This window comes from Myxocyprinus asiaticus, chromosome 27 (genome assembly GCF_019703515.2).
Source record: "Myxocyprinus asiaticus isolate MX2 ecotype Aquarium Trade chromosome 27, UBuf_Myxa_2, whole genome shotgun sequence".
Taxonomy (NCBI): Eukaryota; Metazoa; Chordata; class Actinopteri; order Cypriniformes; family Catostomidae; genus Myxocyprinus; species Myxocyprinus asiaticus.
This window is the reverse complement of record NC_059370.1, coordinates 15,324,142-15,339,449: the sequence shown is the minus strand read 5'-3', so window position 1 is coordinate 15,339,449 and position 15,308 is coordinate 15,324,142. Positions and strand designations below refer to the sequence as shown.

Here is a 15,308-nt window from a genome sequence, read left to right as displayed (position 1 = left end):
TTTTAATTTTCAAAATTGGTTGAACAAAGTAGAATGTAACACTTTAATCTGAAAATAATAAATAATCAGGGGCTACTAAAGTTGATCAAAATAGTGTAGTATTTGTTGGATAAATGAGCTGGGATTTGTACTCCACCTGCCAATATTGCCACACAGTAAGACTGTACTCTTTATACCTCTTAATAATCTTTAAAATTTTATAGCTAATAGTGATGCCTCCATGTGGGGAATTTGCATGATAACTCAGATTTACATTAATGGATGTATTATTTACTACATAAGTAATAATAATTTTAGACTTGAATGTAAGGTTATATGTTGAGTTAGAGCCGGGCTTTGGGCAGCCTATCCATCTGTCCCTTCTCCTATAGGCTCTGAGAGTTAAGGAATGTGTGGTCCAGGTTAAGGTAGGTAGTGAGGAACTCTGGGAAATCATTCTTCTGCACTATTTCTAGAAACATGGATACAGCAGTCATCAACGTCTGTTCGTCTCTAAAGAGAGTGGAAAGAGAAAATGTTGCTGTAACATATTGAGAACTTAAATTCCACCAAAACTGCACATTTTGACATCTTCCAGGGGGGACCCAGATTTTACATTTGACATCAAGCGGTTACCCAACAAAGTTTAAAAATCGTTTAGCGTACAAAAGTAAAATGTCCTTAAAATCAAATGGAAAAAATGTGATCTCAATGATTTTGACTGTGGCCAGATGGGCTGGTTTGAGTATTTCTGTAACTGCTGATCTCCTGGGATTTTCACACACAACAGTCTCTGGTGTGTTAAGAGAATGGTGCGAAACACAAAAAACATCCAGCGAGCGGCTGTTCTGTGGACGAAAGTGCCTTGTTGATGAGAGAGGTCAACAGAGAATGACCTGACTGGTTTGAGCTGATAGGCTACAGAAACTCAGATAACCACTCTGTATAATTGTAGTGAGCAGAATAGCATCTCAGAATACATTGAACCTTGAGATGGATGGGCTACAACAGCAGAAGACCATGTCGGGCACTTTATTAGGACCATAGTGTTCCTAATAAAGTGCTTGGTGAGTGTATAATTGCATTGTTATTTTTTGCATTTAGCATTGTTTTTCCCTGCTGTCCTTTTTCACTATAAATCTTGACATCAGCAATCTGCTTGGCAATCGTGATTTCAAGCTCAATTACACTAGAGACTGCAATGGCAAGATATACAGTGAAAAAACAGTTACATTTTGGTCTGTTCTCACCTAAAACCAATTAAATCGCTTCAGAAGATATGGATTAAACCACTGGAGTCATATGGATTACTTTTATGTTGCCTTTGTGCTTTTTGGAGCTTCAAGGTTTGGTACCCATTCACTTTAATTGTATGGACCTACAGAGCTGAGATATTCTTCTAAAAATCTTCATTTGTGTTCTGCAGAAGAAAGTCATACACATACAGGATGGCATGAGGGCGAGTAAACGTTGAGAGAATTTCCATTTTAAAAGTGTTAAATTTAAGTTATTTTGAAAAACAAATACTGTTTTACTAAATTGAATTAAAATAATTCACTACTAAACTTGGACAAGTAGAGAAAAGGGCCACTCTGGTTTTGAAGAAGTAGCTTTGCATTATGAAACATCAGCAGACCAAAGTCAAATAATGGACCTGGAACCTCTCGACCATTCACCTACAGTACACACGTGGAGATAGGGGTGCGTTCAACTTCCTAATTTAAAATAAAGAAAAATCTTACAATACAACATTAAAATATAAGATGCATCTTTATAGCATCTCCACACCATCATGTTGTGTTCCACCATGTTCCATGCTCGTGGGCATCAGCAATGGAACCTGAGAAATGGGCGGGACATATATATTTAAGAGGAATGTGACAGATTGTTAATGATTGGCACATACTAATCTTACAGGTGTATCTGATGGGCTACTTGTTTTAAAGTATGATTCATTACAGTTCTGGCAAAACACATCAAGAGATAAGGTAAACTCTCCTTGAAAGTGCTTGTGTACAGCCAGGTAAACTTTATATATGCCCTTATTTGATTGTGATATGTAGGACAGTTGCCATCATCAAAATCAACCTACAGATATAGAACGGAAGAACAAAAATATAGTTTCAACAGGAACCCATTTAAATAAGGTGATATCAACTAATCTATTATGTTCATTGAAGCAAACTATTATCAATCAAGAAGTGTACACCGATCAGCCACAACATTAAAACCACCTGCCTAATTTTGTGTAGGTCCCCCTCATGCCGCCAAAACAGCGCCAACCCACATCTCAAAATAGCGTTCGGAGATGACATTCTTCTCACCGCAATTGTACAGAGCGGTTATCTGAGAGATGGGCTGGTTTGACTATTTCTGTAACTGCTGATCTCCTGGGATTTTCACACACAACAGTCTCTAGAATTTACTCAGAATAGTGCCAAAAACATCCAGTGAGCGGCAGTTCTGTGGATGGAAATGCCTTGTTGATGAGAGAACTCATCAGAGAATGGCCAGACTGGTTTGAACTGACAAAGTCTACAGTAACTCAGATAACCGCTCTGTACAATTGTGATGAGAAGAATATAATCTCAGAATGCTATTCTGAGATGCAGGTTGGCGTTGTTTAGGCAGGTGGTTTTAATGTTGTGGCTGATCGGTGTGTATACACATTTATTTCAATACATACAGTCCTACCTGTAACCCTTGGACAGTGGATTTGAGTCCCTGTACAAAGTGTTGTGTGTCACAGGGTGAAAGGTCACCAATGTCCACATGTCTGCAGTGTAATCTGGGTGGAACAGAGTTGACTCTCCAGTTGGGATAATTTCGGTTGTGAGCTGTGTCCTCCAGAAATCCTGGCAGCTCTCCGGTCAGATCCAATTGTACTTTCGGGGGAACTCGCAGCTTTAGGATCTTGCAGACAAATAAATAAAGAGATATCAACACACACCCAAAAAATAAACAAATAAACCTGACTGTGATTAGTCTAATGCTCTGTGCTATCCTCATATAATCTGTGCACTATATGTATATTATATTTCTATATTTTATCTTTCATTTTCAAACTAGAACCTGTCATAGATGCAAACAAAATAAAGCTCTGATTTGTAGATTTACAGTAATCTACTGTATATCAAAAATGTTGGACTCCCTGTTACATATATTTTGATCTCTTAAGAAAGACGGTGAGAGGAAATTCTACAGGAAATTGTCTTAAAGTGGGTCACAGATACCTTGTCAACCTCTGGTTGGAAGATAGAGATGAGTTCAGACAGAAATTGCTGGGTTTCAGAGCTAAATAGTGTGTGAAACTCTCCAGTCCTAAGGGAGGCGTTTCCAGTTCAACACCTTCCTGTACCTGTTTATCAGCACGTTACACTGTTATTGTCTTAAAGGAATGGTTCACACAAGAATGAAAATTCTCTCCTCAATTACGCACACTCCTGCCATCGCAGATGTGAATGACTTTCTTCTGCTGAACACATACAACGATTTTTAGAAGAATATCTCTGCTCTGAAGGTCCATAAAATGCAAACGAATGGTGACCAAAACTTTGACACACCAAAAAGCACATAAATACAGCATAAAAGTGTGTGTGTGCGCGTGCCTGCGTGGCAGTAGGCCTGCTCTCTTTAACTACAGATTACCACAATTGATTTTAATGTTGTATCTTCATCAGGAGGAAGGTTTGTTTACTCAAATTATTCTTTAAAAAACACAGTTGTTCACCACCAAAACAATGGAAGTGAACGAGAATTATTCGTTTACTTAAAAAAAAAAAATTGTTCAAAAACTCGAGTGATATTGCTTAAATATAATATATAACAGTTGTCTTGTTTTTTTATTATTATTATTATTATTATTATTACTTTGTTTTATATTATGTATTTTGCTTTAATGCCTTTTTTGTGTTAGTATTATGTGGAAATACCAATAACTGTGTAATATAACATCTCGCGAGATTACAGTTGTGTCAACGTCGTACGTGGCTACAGACCCAAACAGTGAAACAGGACTCCGCCAGGAATGCATCAGCAAAATGTGGAGTCTAGCAGTCAACACGTCTCATACACTCTCTACTTTCTGTATTTCTGAGTTTTACAAAAGAAGCTCGTGGTGAAGGGGTAGAGGTTAAGTTAAGTGTACTTTTGAATCACTATCTAACCCTTTAGCATCAGTACATTTGCACTGTGCCAGCCTGTTAGGTGTCACGTACTGGGCACTCGTGTGTCTACAGGCAGACAGTATGGCAGATATCGAGTCCTCTTTTGAATTCAGCTCATCTTTTACTAGTTCCTCGCTGCCTCCCCCAAGGACGCGAATCTTTAAGATCATCGTCATCGGAGACTCCGGAGTCGGCAAGACGTGCCTCACCTACAGATTCTGTGCGGGCAAGTTTCCAGACAAGACTGAGGCTACTATCGGGGTGGATTTTAGGGAGAAGATCGTCGAAATAGACGGCGAGAAAATCAAGGTGAGGATTCCCGTATTTTCAGTAGGGATGGGGAGTCGACTCCAAGAGAGTCGATTCCTTGACTCTGATAAGCCATGGAATCGGAGTCGACTCTAGATTAGTGATGGGAAGTCCGATTCTTTTCCGCGAACCGGTTCTTTCGGATGGTTCGTTTCAATGAACTGGTTCAAAAAACCGATTCACCAGTTCATTTACGTCATCACGCAATGACGTCACTATATACAATGCTAAAAAGCCAGCGTTGTAAAATACACACACAAACACATTCAGTAAAGCCATATGTAAGGGCATATTGCTGATTATAACATTTTATTTAATGAAGTTATAATAATAAGGGTGTTTATTGTCATCAGTGTTTCATTCAGTGATCTTACAATACATCCTACATTAAAGTTTTGCACCTAAAGCACCCAATATTGACACTGATATACAAACGTGGTTATTCTACACGTTTAAAGCATAAAAAGTGATTAAACTAGTCTTAATTATCTCACCCTTTTTTACAGAAACCCTGATCCAGCTCATCACAACTTCAGATATAATCCGCATTCACAGTACTCAATTGTAAAATTTGTTTACATCTCTCGACTGAAAAGTTTCGCCCACTCATTCAAGTCCTCGGTTCACGCATGCTCATCAGCTGCTCACTGATCAGCAGTTCTCAGTATTATGTCCGAAAGAGTGTACTAGTGACTCGCAAACTGCTGTGATCGACTCAATGTACCGTTGACTCGAGAGCTGCTGTCCTCGGATCAGTGTACCGTTGACTCGAGAGCCGCTGTCCTCGGATCAATGTACCGTTGACTCGAGAGCCGCTGTCCTCGGATCAGTGTACCGTTGACTCGAGAGCCGCTGTCCTCGGATCAGTGTACCGTTGACTCGAGAGCCGCTGTCCTCGGATCAGTGTACCGTTGATTCGAGAGCCGCTGTCCTCGGATCAGTGTACCGTTGACTCGAGAGCCGCTGTCCTCGGATCAGTGTACCGTTGACTCGAGAGCCGCTGTCCTCGGATCAGTGTACCGTTGACTCGAGAGCCGCTGTCCTCGGATCAGTGTACCGTTGACTCGAGAGCCGCTGTCCTCGGATCAGTGTACCGTTGACTCGAGAGCCGCTGTCCTCGGATCAGTGTACCGTTGACTCGAGAGCCGCTGTCCTCGGATCAGTGTACCGTTGACTCGAGAGCCGCTGTCCTCGGATCAGTGTACCGTTGACTCGAGAGCCGCTGTCCTCGGATCAGTGTACCGTTGACTCGAGAGCCGCTGTCCTCGGATCAATGTACCGTTGATTCGAGAGCCGCTGTCCTCGGATCAATGTACCGTTGATTCGAGAGCCGCTGTCCTCGGATCAATGTACCGTTGATTCGAGAGCCGCTGTCCTCGGATCAATGTACCGTTGATTCGAGAGCCGCTGTCCTCGGATCAATGTACCGTTGATTCGAGAGCCGCTGTCCTCGGATCAATGTACCGTTGATTCGAGAGCCGCTGTCCTCGGATCAGTGTACCGTTGATTCGAGAGCCGCTGTCCTCGGATCAGTGTACCGTTGATTCGAGAGCCGCTGTCCTCGGATCAGTGTACCGTTGACTCGAGAGCCGCTGTCCTCGGATCAATGTACCGTTGACTCGAGAGCCGCTGTCCTCGGATCAATGTACCGTTGACTCGAGAGCCGCTGTCCTCGGATCAATGTACCGTTGACTCGAGAGCCGCTGTCCTCGGATCAATGTACCGTTGATTCGAGAGCCGCTGTCCTCGGATCAATGTACCGTTGATTCGAGAGCCGCTGTCCTCGGATCAATGTACCGTTGATTCGAGAGCCGCTGTCCTCGGATCAATGTACCGTTGATTCGAGAGCCGCTGTCCTCGGATCAATGTACCGTTGATTCGAGAGCCGCTGTCCTCGGATCAATGTACTGTTGACTCGAGAAATGCTGTGAACTACTCAGTGTACTGTTCACTCGAGAGCTGTAGACTGGATCATCTTCATACTTTGATAAAACTGTAATACATTCAAGTCATAAACATAACATATGTTTTATTTGTTACACTCTGTTGTTCAGCAAAATACACCTGAAACATACATTTCGCCCCTTAATCACACATGCTCTGAAAGAGGTGATTCTCAGTTCAGTGTACTGTTGACTCGAGAACTGATGTGACCCGAGCATTCAGTCCGATTTGTGAACTAGTTGGAGCGGTTAATTGCAAAGAAGATTTGGCAAAAGCAGATATCACCAGTTCTAGGTTCATATTACTCCCGGTTATCAGCTCATTTCGATTCGGAGTGTCAGGCACATCCGAGAGACCGGATAAGATAGAGTAACTTGTGGATCAGTGTTGACTCGAGACGCGAACTGTTTCAAATGATTCAGTCCGATTTGGTGAACTAGTTTAACTCGTTCACTAAAAAGAACCGGTTCAAAAGAACGATTCATTCACGAACTGGACATCACTACTCTAGATAGGAATCGACTCTTTTGTTCTGTTGACTCAGTAGCTTTCCGAGCAGGATGTTTTGATTGGCGCAAATCAGTGAATTGGCTTTCTTAAGAACCAATCACATATCTTACACACACGTGTAGGTGGGACACTCATTCATCATGTACTTTTGAGTGAGAGATAATGCATGTGCATCCTAAAGAGAGAGAGGATGGGTGATAGACTTCAAAAGACGAAACCTTACTTTGCTAGAATTACATCAATGCATGGGGCAGTGGTTGGGAAATAAACTGATGCTGGTTTTATCAGTGTGTATTTGAATGCTTGTCATTTTGCTCTCCACCATGTACTACTGTCGATTTGTTTTTTTTTATTCATAACTTTAGTACCCCGCCCCTGTTTCTCTGTTTGACTAGTTTCTATTTGAAAAATGAAATAAATAAATTTCGGCCTGGCCTGTGTCTTATTTTCCCCCTTTAAATGTGGTTATTGGCAGAAACCAGGGATTGACGTTTTCAAAAGGCATTTTAAGGTAAAATGTGAAATGTCTCTAAACTGGATTCATTTGAGCAATTATACTACTGTGCTGTTATAGTTTATGTCTTCATAAATTCTGTAGTTTATGTGTTTGGGGAGCACATTTTTAAAAACAAATCAAACAAAAAAATGACATTGAGTGTGTGATAATGACTGTAAACTTGTCAGGTCCATCGCCAGAACATGCTATTGAATAGGGAACACTTTATGATCTGAGAGCAAGTGATATTTTACAAGCAATAAACACACTAAAATATGTGAATTAAACCCCTGCCGTTTAATATATATTGAATCAATACGGGATGCGATTTGTCCCATATTTATGCTGGTCAGATGGCGTCATGGTGAAATCGTTCCAGACGCCCATTTAACATTGATATAATTTGGAAAATTTGCCTAAGGTGGGTAAGGAACCATCTGAAAAGTCCACACATTGTGCCAAAACATGCTAATACTGTGGAGGGTGTGGAAAGGAACCATCTGAAAAGTCCACACATTGTGCCAAAACATGCTAATACTGTGGAGGGTGTGGTAATGGACCGTCTGAAAGTCCTCAATTGGTAAAACTGTGGAGTTTTTTCTATATAAATGTACAATAAGATCAAACAATGTATGAATACAATCATAAAGACAAGTACAGGTGAAGGATAAAAATAAACAAATAAATAAAAATTATAAAAAATAAAATATGTATAAACCATCCAAAATGTATACATAAATAAGATAAAGAAGACAAATAATCGAAGAAATTAAAATAAATATATTTTTAACATAAAATACATCATGTATTAGTCGTGAGTCAGGAAAGTTCTCATTTTAGCATATAAGAAAGGATATATAATTTTTATTAATAACGCATATTAACGCAACGCATTTATTGCTAAAACTGTGGAGGATGTGGTTAGGGGCCGTTGAGTTCAAATATCAACAGTAACTACATTTCTATCCAAGGATTTTTTTTTTACGAAAAAAGTTTTAGCGCATCAAAATAAAGCTGATGGAAACGCAAGTTATTGCTAAAATTTCACAAGTGTCGACATAATATTTTTCCGTTTAACTCTAGCGCATAAACTCTATGTCGATACTTCAAATGTCGCAAAAAACTTGTTTGGAAACAAGGAGAAAATTGGCATTAACGCAAAAATTTAGTGTCACATGACAGAATTTACTCCAGTCGTTATAATCACGACTATGGTATACATCCTTAAAAGCCAATTTATTGTACGTGATTATGGATTGATCTTAACGGCATACCTGCACAGATCCGATGCTGCAAACATGACACTTCCAGGAGTGCCAACACAAATATCTCGTATCATTCACATCAACAAGTGCACGGAGAACAAATGAATGGCCACTGTTTGTGATTAATTTAATCGCGGTAGCCATCCGTTTATTTATTTAAGCTGCTTTTCCACACCATTGAAAATAATAGACGGCAGTCACGGAATTAACCCACAATACAAAGAAACATCATTTCTGTGCACAAAGATGTTTTAAATGAAAAATAAATACACAATACTCGGAGAAAAGCATCAGTGTGCTTTTCTGGAACACTAACATATAGCCCAATTCTATAAAATTATTGTTTAGATTACTTTTGAAAAAATGCAGGCAAAATTCCCTGGTTTAAATAAAATAAGTTACCAAACAAATAAAGCATTACATTAAAAAAAGAAATTACCAAACAAAAAAGTAATATTGTTAGACCTATATATGCCTGTTCTTTACACAAGCCTAAATTAGCCTTACCCTCTTCTGTAGGTGAAAAAATTCAGCTGAATGACACTCAGAATGTTCTACACTTTCAAGATTATAAACTATCAGAACTATTTGTCCAATGCTGAGGTCACTTTCAGAAAACTAGCTTTTGAACATTTGAAAACTTTAAATATTTTAAATCTAACCCTCTTTACCTTATAGAAAATGTAAAATTCATTATGATGCTAAAATTAATTTGAGATGACAATCAAGTTAAGTTGGTCGTTAAAAGTTGCTGGACAAATATGCGGGACATAATGCAGTTGTGATGGCAATGCTTTAGATTAGATGATTGTTCAAAATAACCTATTGAATATCAGGAATGTATCATATGTAAACCCTGATATTACACCTCATCAATGTTTCTTTAATAGCTGTGCACACAGCATATACACGCCGATGGATGGTCCTTATACTAAGACTGAAATTTCCTCCACTACTTGGTGCAGGTTGCCAGCTTGAAAACGGCCATGACGATTCGCTTTCAGGTCGGAACTTGTGGCAACCTGCGATAGGCGCAACATCAGAACCAATATTACAGTCCTATCAGAAGGGCAACTGCTCCCTTTTGCTTGCAATTCCTCGTCTTCTGATTGCATTTATTTGTGAAATTAAAATGACAGTAAGCTGGATAATTTCAATGAGTTGTGTCAATACTCAACCCATTTTACCAAAACTTAGAGTGGGAAAAAATGAGGGACATCTGGGAGGCAAAAGGTACACAATTAGCGATATACACTCATTTCTGTATGGAAAAGGCTTAAGGGCAGCTTTCTTTTGCGGTAAACAAAAACCTATGCGACAAAGTGTTTTGTTTTTTTTTTAAGCATGATGTCATCACGCACACCATTTTTATCGATAAAAGGTCATTTGAATGGAAACAGGCAGAAGACAGCAAATTTTGCAAATTTTTTTTTTAACGCATTTTCACTTTGTCGATAACAAAATAGTGCGAAAGTGGATGGAAACTAGGCTAGTGTTTCTCAGGAATCACTGAGTGCACCTTTAAGTGAATCGAGCAAGAACATATGCATGATATGTTTACTGTTGGCATGCGAGCCAACATGAAATATATATACAGGCCTAACCACTGAATGCAACAAAATCACACTTGCACCTGGCATATCTTGCAGTCTTGCCGACAATTTCAGCATCAACTTGAGTTTTAGGGAGTTGAAATAAAATCCAGTAGGCAATGCCTCACATGTTCAAGGGTTATATCTTATGAAAAAAATGTTCTAGAGTCATCTCAGTGTAGGTTAGCTTGAGTTGATTATAATGGTTAATAAGGGATGAACTCGTTTTAATGCTCCATAATTTAATAAATATGTTTTACTCCTTGAATTGCACTACTTTTATTTAAAATTGGTTATACATGTATAATTATATATTAAAAGATGACACTTTCTCTGCAGATGCACACAGCAAGCAATGTGTTTTCAGTTGGCCGCAGGTGCTGATTTAGGTCAGAGATTATTTAGCAGAGACAGGCCACTTCTGTTAAAATGAATGGGAGAAATTGGAACGCTCAACCACGGAGCTGTGAGCGCCCAACTTTCAACGGATGTACCTTTTAGATACAGACATTGCCTGTCAATCAACTCTAGAACACGCATGCGCATTAGCTATACAAGCTGGGAAAATAACTTTTTTCAGCATAATGTGAGGTAAATAATCACAATTTATGTTCCAGTGTTGTCAGATTTTATTGGTGATTTAATTTGTTCTTTGATCGTAATCTTGACCAACTGTTTTTGAGATTTTGGTCTTTATCCATTCAAGTAGATAGGAGCTGCACTGGCATGACTGGAAATAGTCTCCCAATAGTGTTCCAAAGATGGCCGACAGTGGGCTGACTTGCTATAAGACACTTTGTTTAGAGTCAGCTTTTCCTGCCCCACTAATAGTTTGAGTTTGGGTGAGAGAAACTGATCCTAGACGAGCAGTTACAGATAAACTGCAGAATTATTATGGAGCAGCAATTTAAATTATTGGATTAAACAAGCTAATACGAGTGAAACCTCCTGAGGATTTTTATCATTCACTTCATTTTCCCCTCATGCCTGACAAGCAATTTTTAAGGGCCACATTGTGTCACTTTGGAAGGCACTGCCCCCTAACGGCCACCCTTGGCCATGGCCTTGAATCTCGACCCTGTCTTTACTAAAAACAAATTGAGTCAAGGATTAGAGTCGGGAATCGGAGTCGACTCCAAAAAAGTCGGAATCGAACATCCCTAGTTTTCAGAAGGCGCCTTGTATAGCCGTGCATATAAGTGCATTAATGAGGGAATTTAAAGAGAGCCACTGGACAGTTGAATGCAGGGAATGTATGATTGGCAATGCTCTTGTCAGTAGTCTGCATTGATGGTACAGCTCATTTTCCTTACCATATGATATTCCTAGCTATCCACTGTCATAAACACTTTATCCGCATTTATCTGCATAAAATGGAAGTGAATGGGGCCAATTTTTGGATGGTTTAAAGGCAAAAATGTGAACCTTAATTTTATAAAAGCACTTACGTGAATTCTTTTGTTAAAATTTGTAAATTATTTGAGCTGTAAAGTTGTTTAAAATCGTAGTTTGTGATTACAGGGTTTATGGCGTTTCGTCGTCATGGCAACAAAATTGTAAAATTGGTTATAACTACACTTAAAGGTTAGTAAGCAATTTTATCACTAAAATCATATTACCATGCATATTGTTTGTCTTGTGGCTATACTAAGAATTTTAATGTTTACGGATTGGCCCCATTGACTTCTGTTGTAAGTGCCTCTCACTGTAACCTTGATTTTTGCTTTTTCTTTCTTTAAAAAAAAAAAAAAAAAAATGGAGGGACAAGTCGCAATTAATGTTTTTGGTAATCAACATTATGTCACAAATGCTGTCGATTGAGCTTAACATCTATTGAACCCGGAACATTCCTTTAAGCTTTGAATTACTGCTTCTTTTAAGTTTAACTTTCCCCTTTCTCCCATTTCCATCAACTAGGTCCAGTTGTGGGACACTGCAGGCCAGGAGCGCTTCCGTAAGAGCATGGTGCAGCATTACTACCGTAATGTCCATGCTGTGGTGTTCGTTTATGATGTCACAAATGCTGCTAGTTTCCGGAATCTTCCGGCGTGGATCGAGGAGTGCCGTCATCATGCTCTGGGTCAGGAGGTGCCCAGAATCCTGGTCGGCAACAAATGTGACCTGCGCCACGCCGCTCAAGTAAGCACTGATGTAGCACAGCAGTTTGCTGATGCCCACTCAATGCCTCTGTTCGAGACCTCAGCCAAGAACCCCTTTGGAAACGATGATGGCAGTCGGAACAATAGCGACCATGTCGAGGCCATTTTTATGACTGTGGCGCACAAGCTGAAATCTCAGAAACCACTGATGTTAAGCCAGCCACCTAGCCGAGCGGGAGATACGGTCACTCTTAGGAGGCGGGAGGAGGAGGACAGGGGAGCCTGGGGTTGTAGCTGCTAATGAAGCAGAGTCTGTGCAAGCCTGGAAGTGCAGAAAGGGGAGGAGCCACACTTTACTGGGCGGGGCCAACATCAGTGAAGCTGCACAGAGGCAGATTTAATGCTTACGTTATCTGTGAAAAGGAGGTCTGGGATTGTTAAAATAAGGACAGAGGAGTATTATATTGAGGGAGATGTAAACCATTGTCTAGATTTTTGTATCTGATGTGCAGAATCGGGCCATTATTCAAAAAGGAAATGGCACCAGAAAATGGTCTCTCTATGGCTGTCCAGATGCTTTTACGTGCATTTATGCCCACCTTACATATCCCAGCTTCAAACTATCGTACAGTAGCCTCTATCTAGCTCTTGTACCTCCCCACTATCACTGCCACACACTCGCCACAGATGAAAAAATTCACCTACTAGATTTTGCTTTTAGTTTTAGTGCAATAGTGCACAGGGGAATTGAAAGGTGAAATCATCATGTACAAGATGATGTCTTTTTCATTACATCTATGAAACAATTTTCATGCCAAAATTAGATAAATTGTTTAGTAAAATCACTTGCCTCCTAGTTGAAATGCCAAATCTGGTTTAGTCTGTTTATTTCTGGTTCGTTCTCTCCCTTTCTCTTACCACCACACATGCAGGCACTTCCTGTGAAAGTTGTAAGTTCTCTCAAGGGAAAAGTCTAACCATCAAACACACTCTGAAAAATGCAGATTATTTGTTATAAGTGCTGCTAATAGAGAGAAACAAGGGATGAATGTAGAGGAATATTCTGGGTTCAATACAAGTTTAGCTCAATCAACAGCATTTGTGGCATAATGTTTATTTCCACAAAAATAATTATGAATAATCTCTCATTTGTAATCCTTACAGTGAATCAGTTCAAAATTGTGGATGTGTGAAAGGCAGCTGTTAAAATGACTGCTGGTAAAAAGGGACAGTAATTCACTGTGATATTTACTTAAGTATCCATAATCAGGTGTAGGATGTATTACTCTAGACATATTACATTATATCTCGCAGCTTTACTAGGCAAAATGAAACACATCTGTCAAGTATTTAATAGATTAGTTGTCAAATACACACCTTGTGTTACACATGGCATCTGCGCTGTGCATGGCATTGCTCTGACAGTTCCACGGTCAGTCTCTCATTCACTGTAATCGGCTGTAATTTACAATACTTCACAGTTGCTAATGGAGAAATTTATTCCCCCTGTGGCCATTTTAGTCACTCTACACAGGCATGTTGCACACCGTATTCAGTACAATAAAGGAATATTCATTGTCTTTAATGTATTTAATGTCACCACAGCAGGTACTGTGGATTGCGTCAAAGAAGCCTCAGGCACCACCTGTTTTATTTGTTTGGGGAATTGTCAAAAAAGTTGAAGAGGTTTGCATATGAATTCCAATTAAAGTGAAATGAATTAAAAGGAGCATGTGATTGTTGTGGAATTTTGCATGGTTAATGATGGCTCTGAAATATGTTAGTGCAAAGTATTCAATACTTACTAAAGAAATAACTGTTTGTGCTAAATGTGTTGATCCTGGGTGCTTTCTTGTATACTTGACAGAAGAATTATTGTATTGTTTTAACTGCCGGAAGCACCATGAAGTGGATCATTTTTGGTATATCAACAGGCTTCTGTGGTAATGATCTTATGAAGTTTATGATGCTGGAGTGGTCTTGATAAACCTTTTATGGCTCTGGGTTCACTTGTTTGTCAATATTGAGTTTTCTCTTCACCAAAAGTACAATTTCAAGCATTCTTATTTTCTCTGTTTCACAATAACATAGTTTATAATATTAAGAATGTGCAAATCTCAAAAAGCTATGTGAAATGAAACTTCCAAGTTATGCATACAATATGTGGCATGTAATTGAGTGCTCAATATTACTAATTATTATTCTCAGTTAAAGTTTGTTATACATCTTTTCAACCAAAGTTTGTGAGCAATTCATGCTACCAGGGGTCAACAGCTGATAAAATAGCACCTTGCAATGCCAAAACACAAGCATGCAAATCATATATATCTTTACTAATCATTTTGCTGATAAAACCTGTCTTTAGTGTTGGTGAGGTAGAGTGATAATTTTGAGGAACAATATTATTTCAATCGGTATCCACTGTAATCAAATGGGTACATAAGAAATCATCCTTGTTTCCGTTTTGGTTTAAACAGTTATGTTAAAAGAATAAAGCATCACCTCTTTGAATTCCACCAGAATGGTGTTGCGTCTTTTTTTGTTTAGCACGATCAAAAATCTCTGGACTCGAATTGTGTGATATTAAGTTCTGGCTTACATAGCGAAAACATTCACTTTACTTATTTATTTTTTGCCTTAATGAATAAACCTCTTATTTTGAATATGAGAGGAGCACCAACATTGAAATGCATAATAAAAACTGAAATTGCTGGGTTTGATCAGTCTGATCTCAGTCATTCAGAAGGAGCCATTTGTAGGTTTATAACCACAAAGAGGCAATTCTTACCATTTTTAAAGCTGATGTGAAAAGAAATATTTCTTGTATCCCAGCTTAATAAGCAACTATAAGTAAGCCATTTGTATGTTGATTTCACCTAAAAGTGTTACTCTGTGGCGCTATTATAACAATCCTGTTTGAGTGATCCATCCAACCCAACAGCAATATT

General features: G+C 39.1%; 1 protein-coding gene and 1 long non-coding RNA gene across 2 annotated transcripts; one reads left to right on the top strand and one right to left on the bottom strand.

The window, feature by feature from the left end:
- Window positions 1–122: 122 nt before the first annotated feature.
- LOC127417654 (uncharacterized) lies at window positions 123–3,790 on the bottom strand. Its single transcript, XR_007893301.1, has 3 exons — window positions 3,213–3,790; window positions 2,674–2,892; window positions 123–492 (listed from the first exon to the last, which is right to left on the bottom strand). It is a non-coding gene; the product is annotated as an uncharacterized LOC127417654 (long non-coding RNA).
- A 183-nt stretch (window positions 3,791–3,973) lies between these two features.
- LOC127417649 (ras-related protein Rab-33B-like) lies at window positions 3,974–15,308 on the top strand. The gene is made up of 2 exons (XM_051657722.1): window positions 3,974–4,454; window positions 12,179–15,308. The coding sequence occupies exons 1-2, from the start codon at window positions 4,227–4,229 to the stop codon at window positions 12,659–12,661; spliced, it is 711 nt and encodes a 236-aa protein (XP_051513682.1). The 5' UTR covers window positions 3,974–4,226; the 3' UTR covers window positions 12,662–15,308.

What these genes read in the sequence shown, in the direction of transcription:
- LOC127417649 (XM_051657722.1), top strand. Translation starts at nt 4,227, where the DNA reads ATGGCAGATATCGAGTCCTCTTTTGAATTCAGCTCATCTTTTACTAGT. An exon ending in TAGACGGCGAGAAAATCAAG is followed by an intron (nt 4,455 to 12,178) that starts GTGAGGATTCCC and finishes TCCATCAACTAG; the next exon opens with GTCCAGTTGTGGGACACTGC.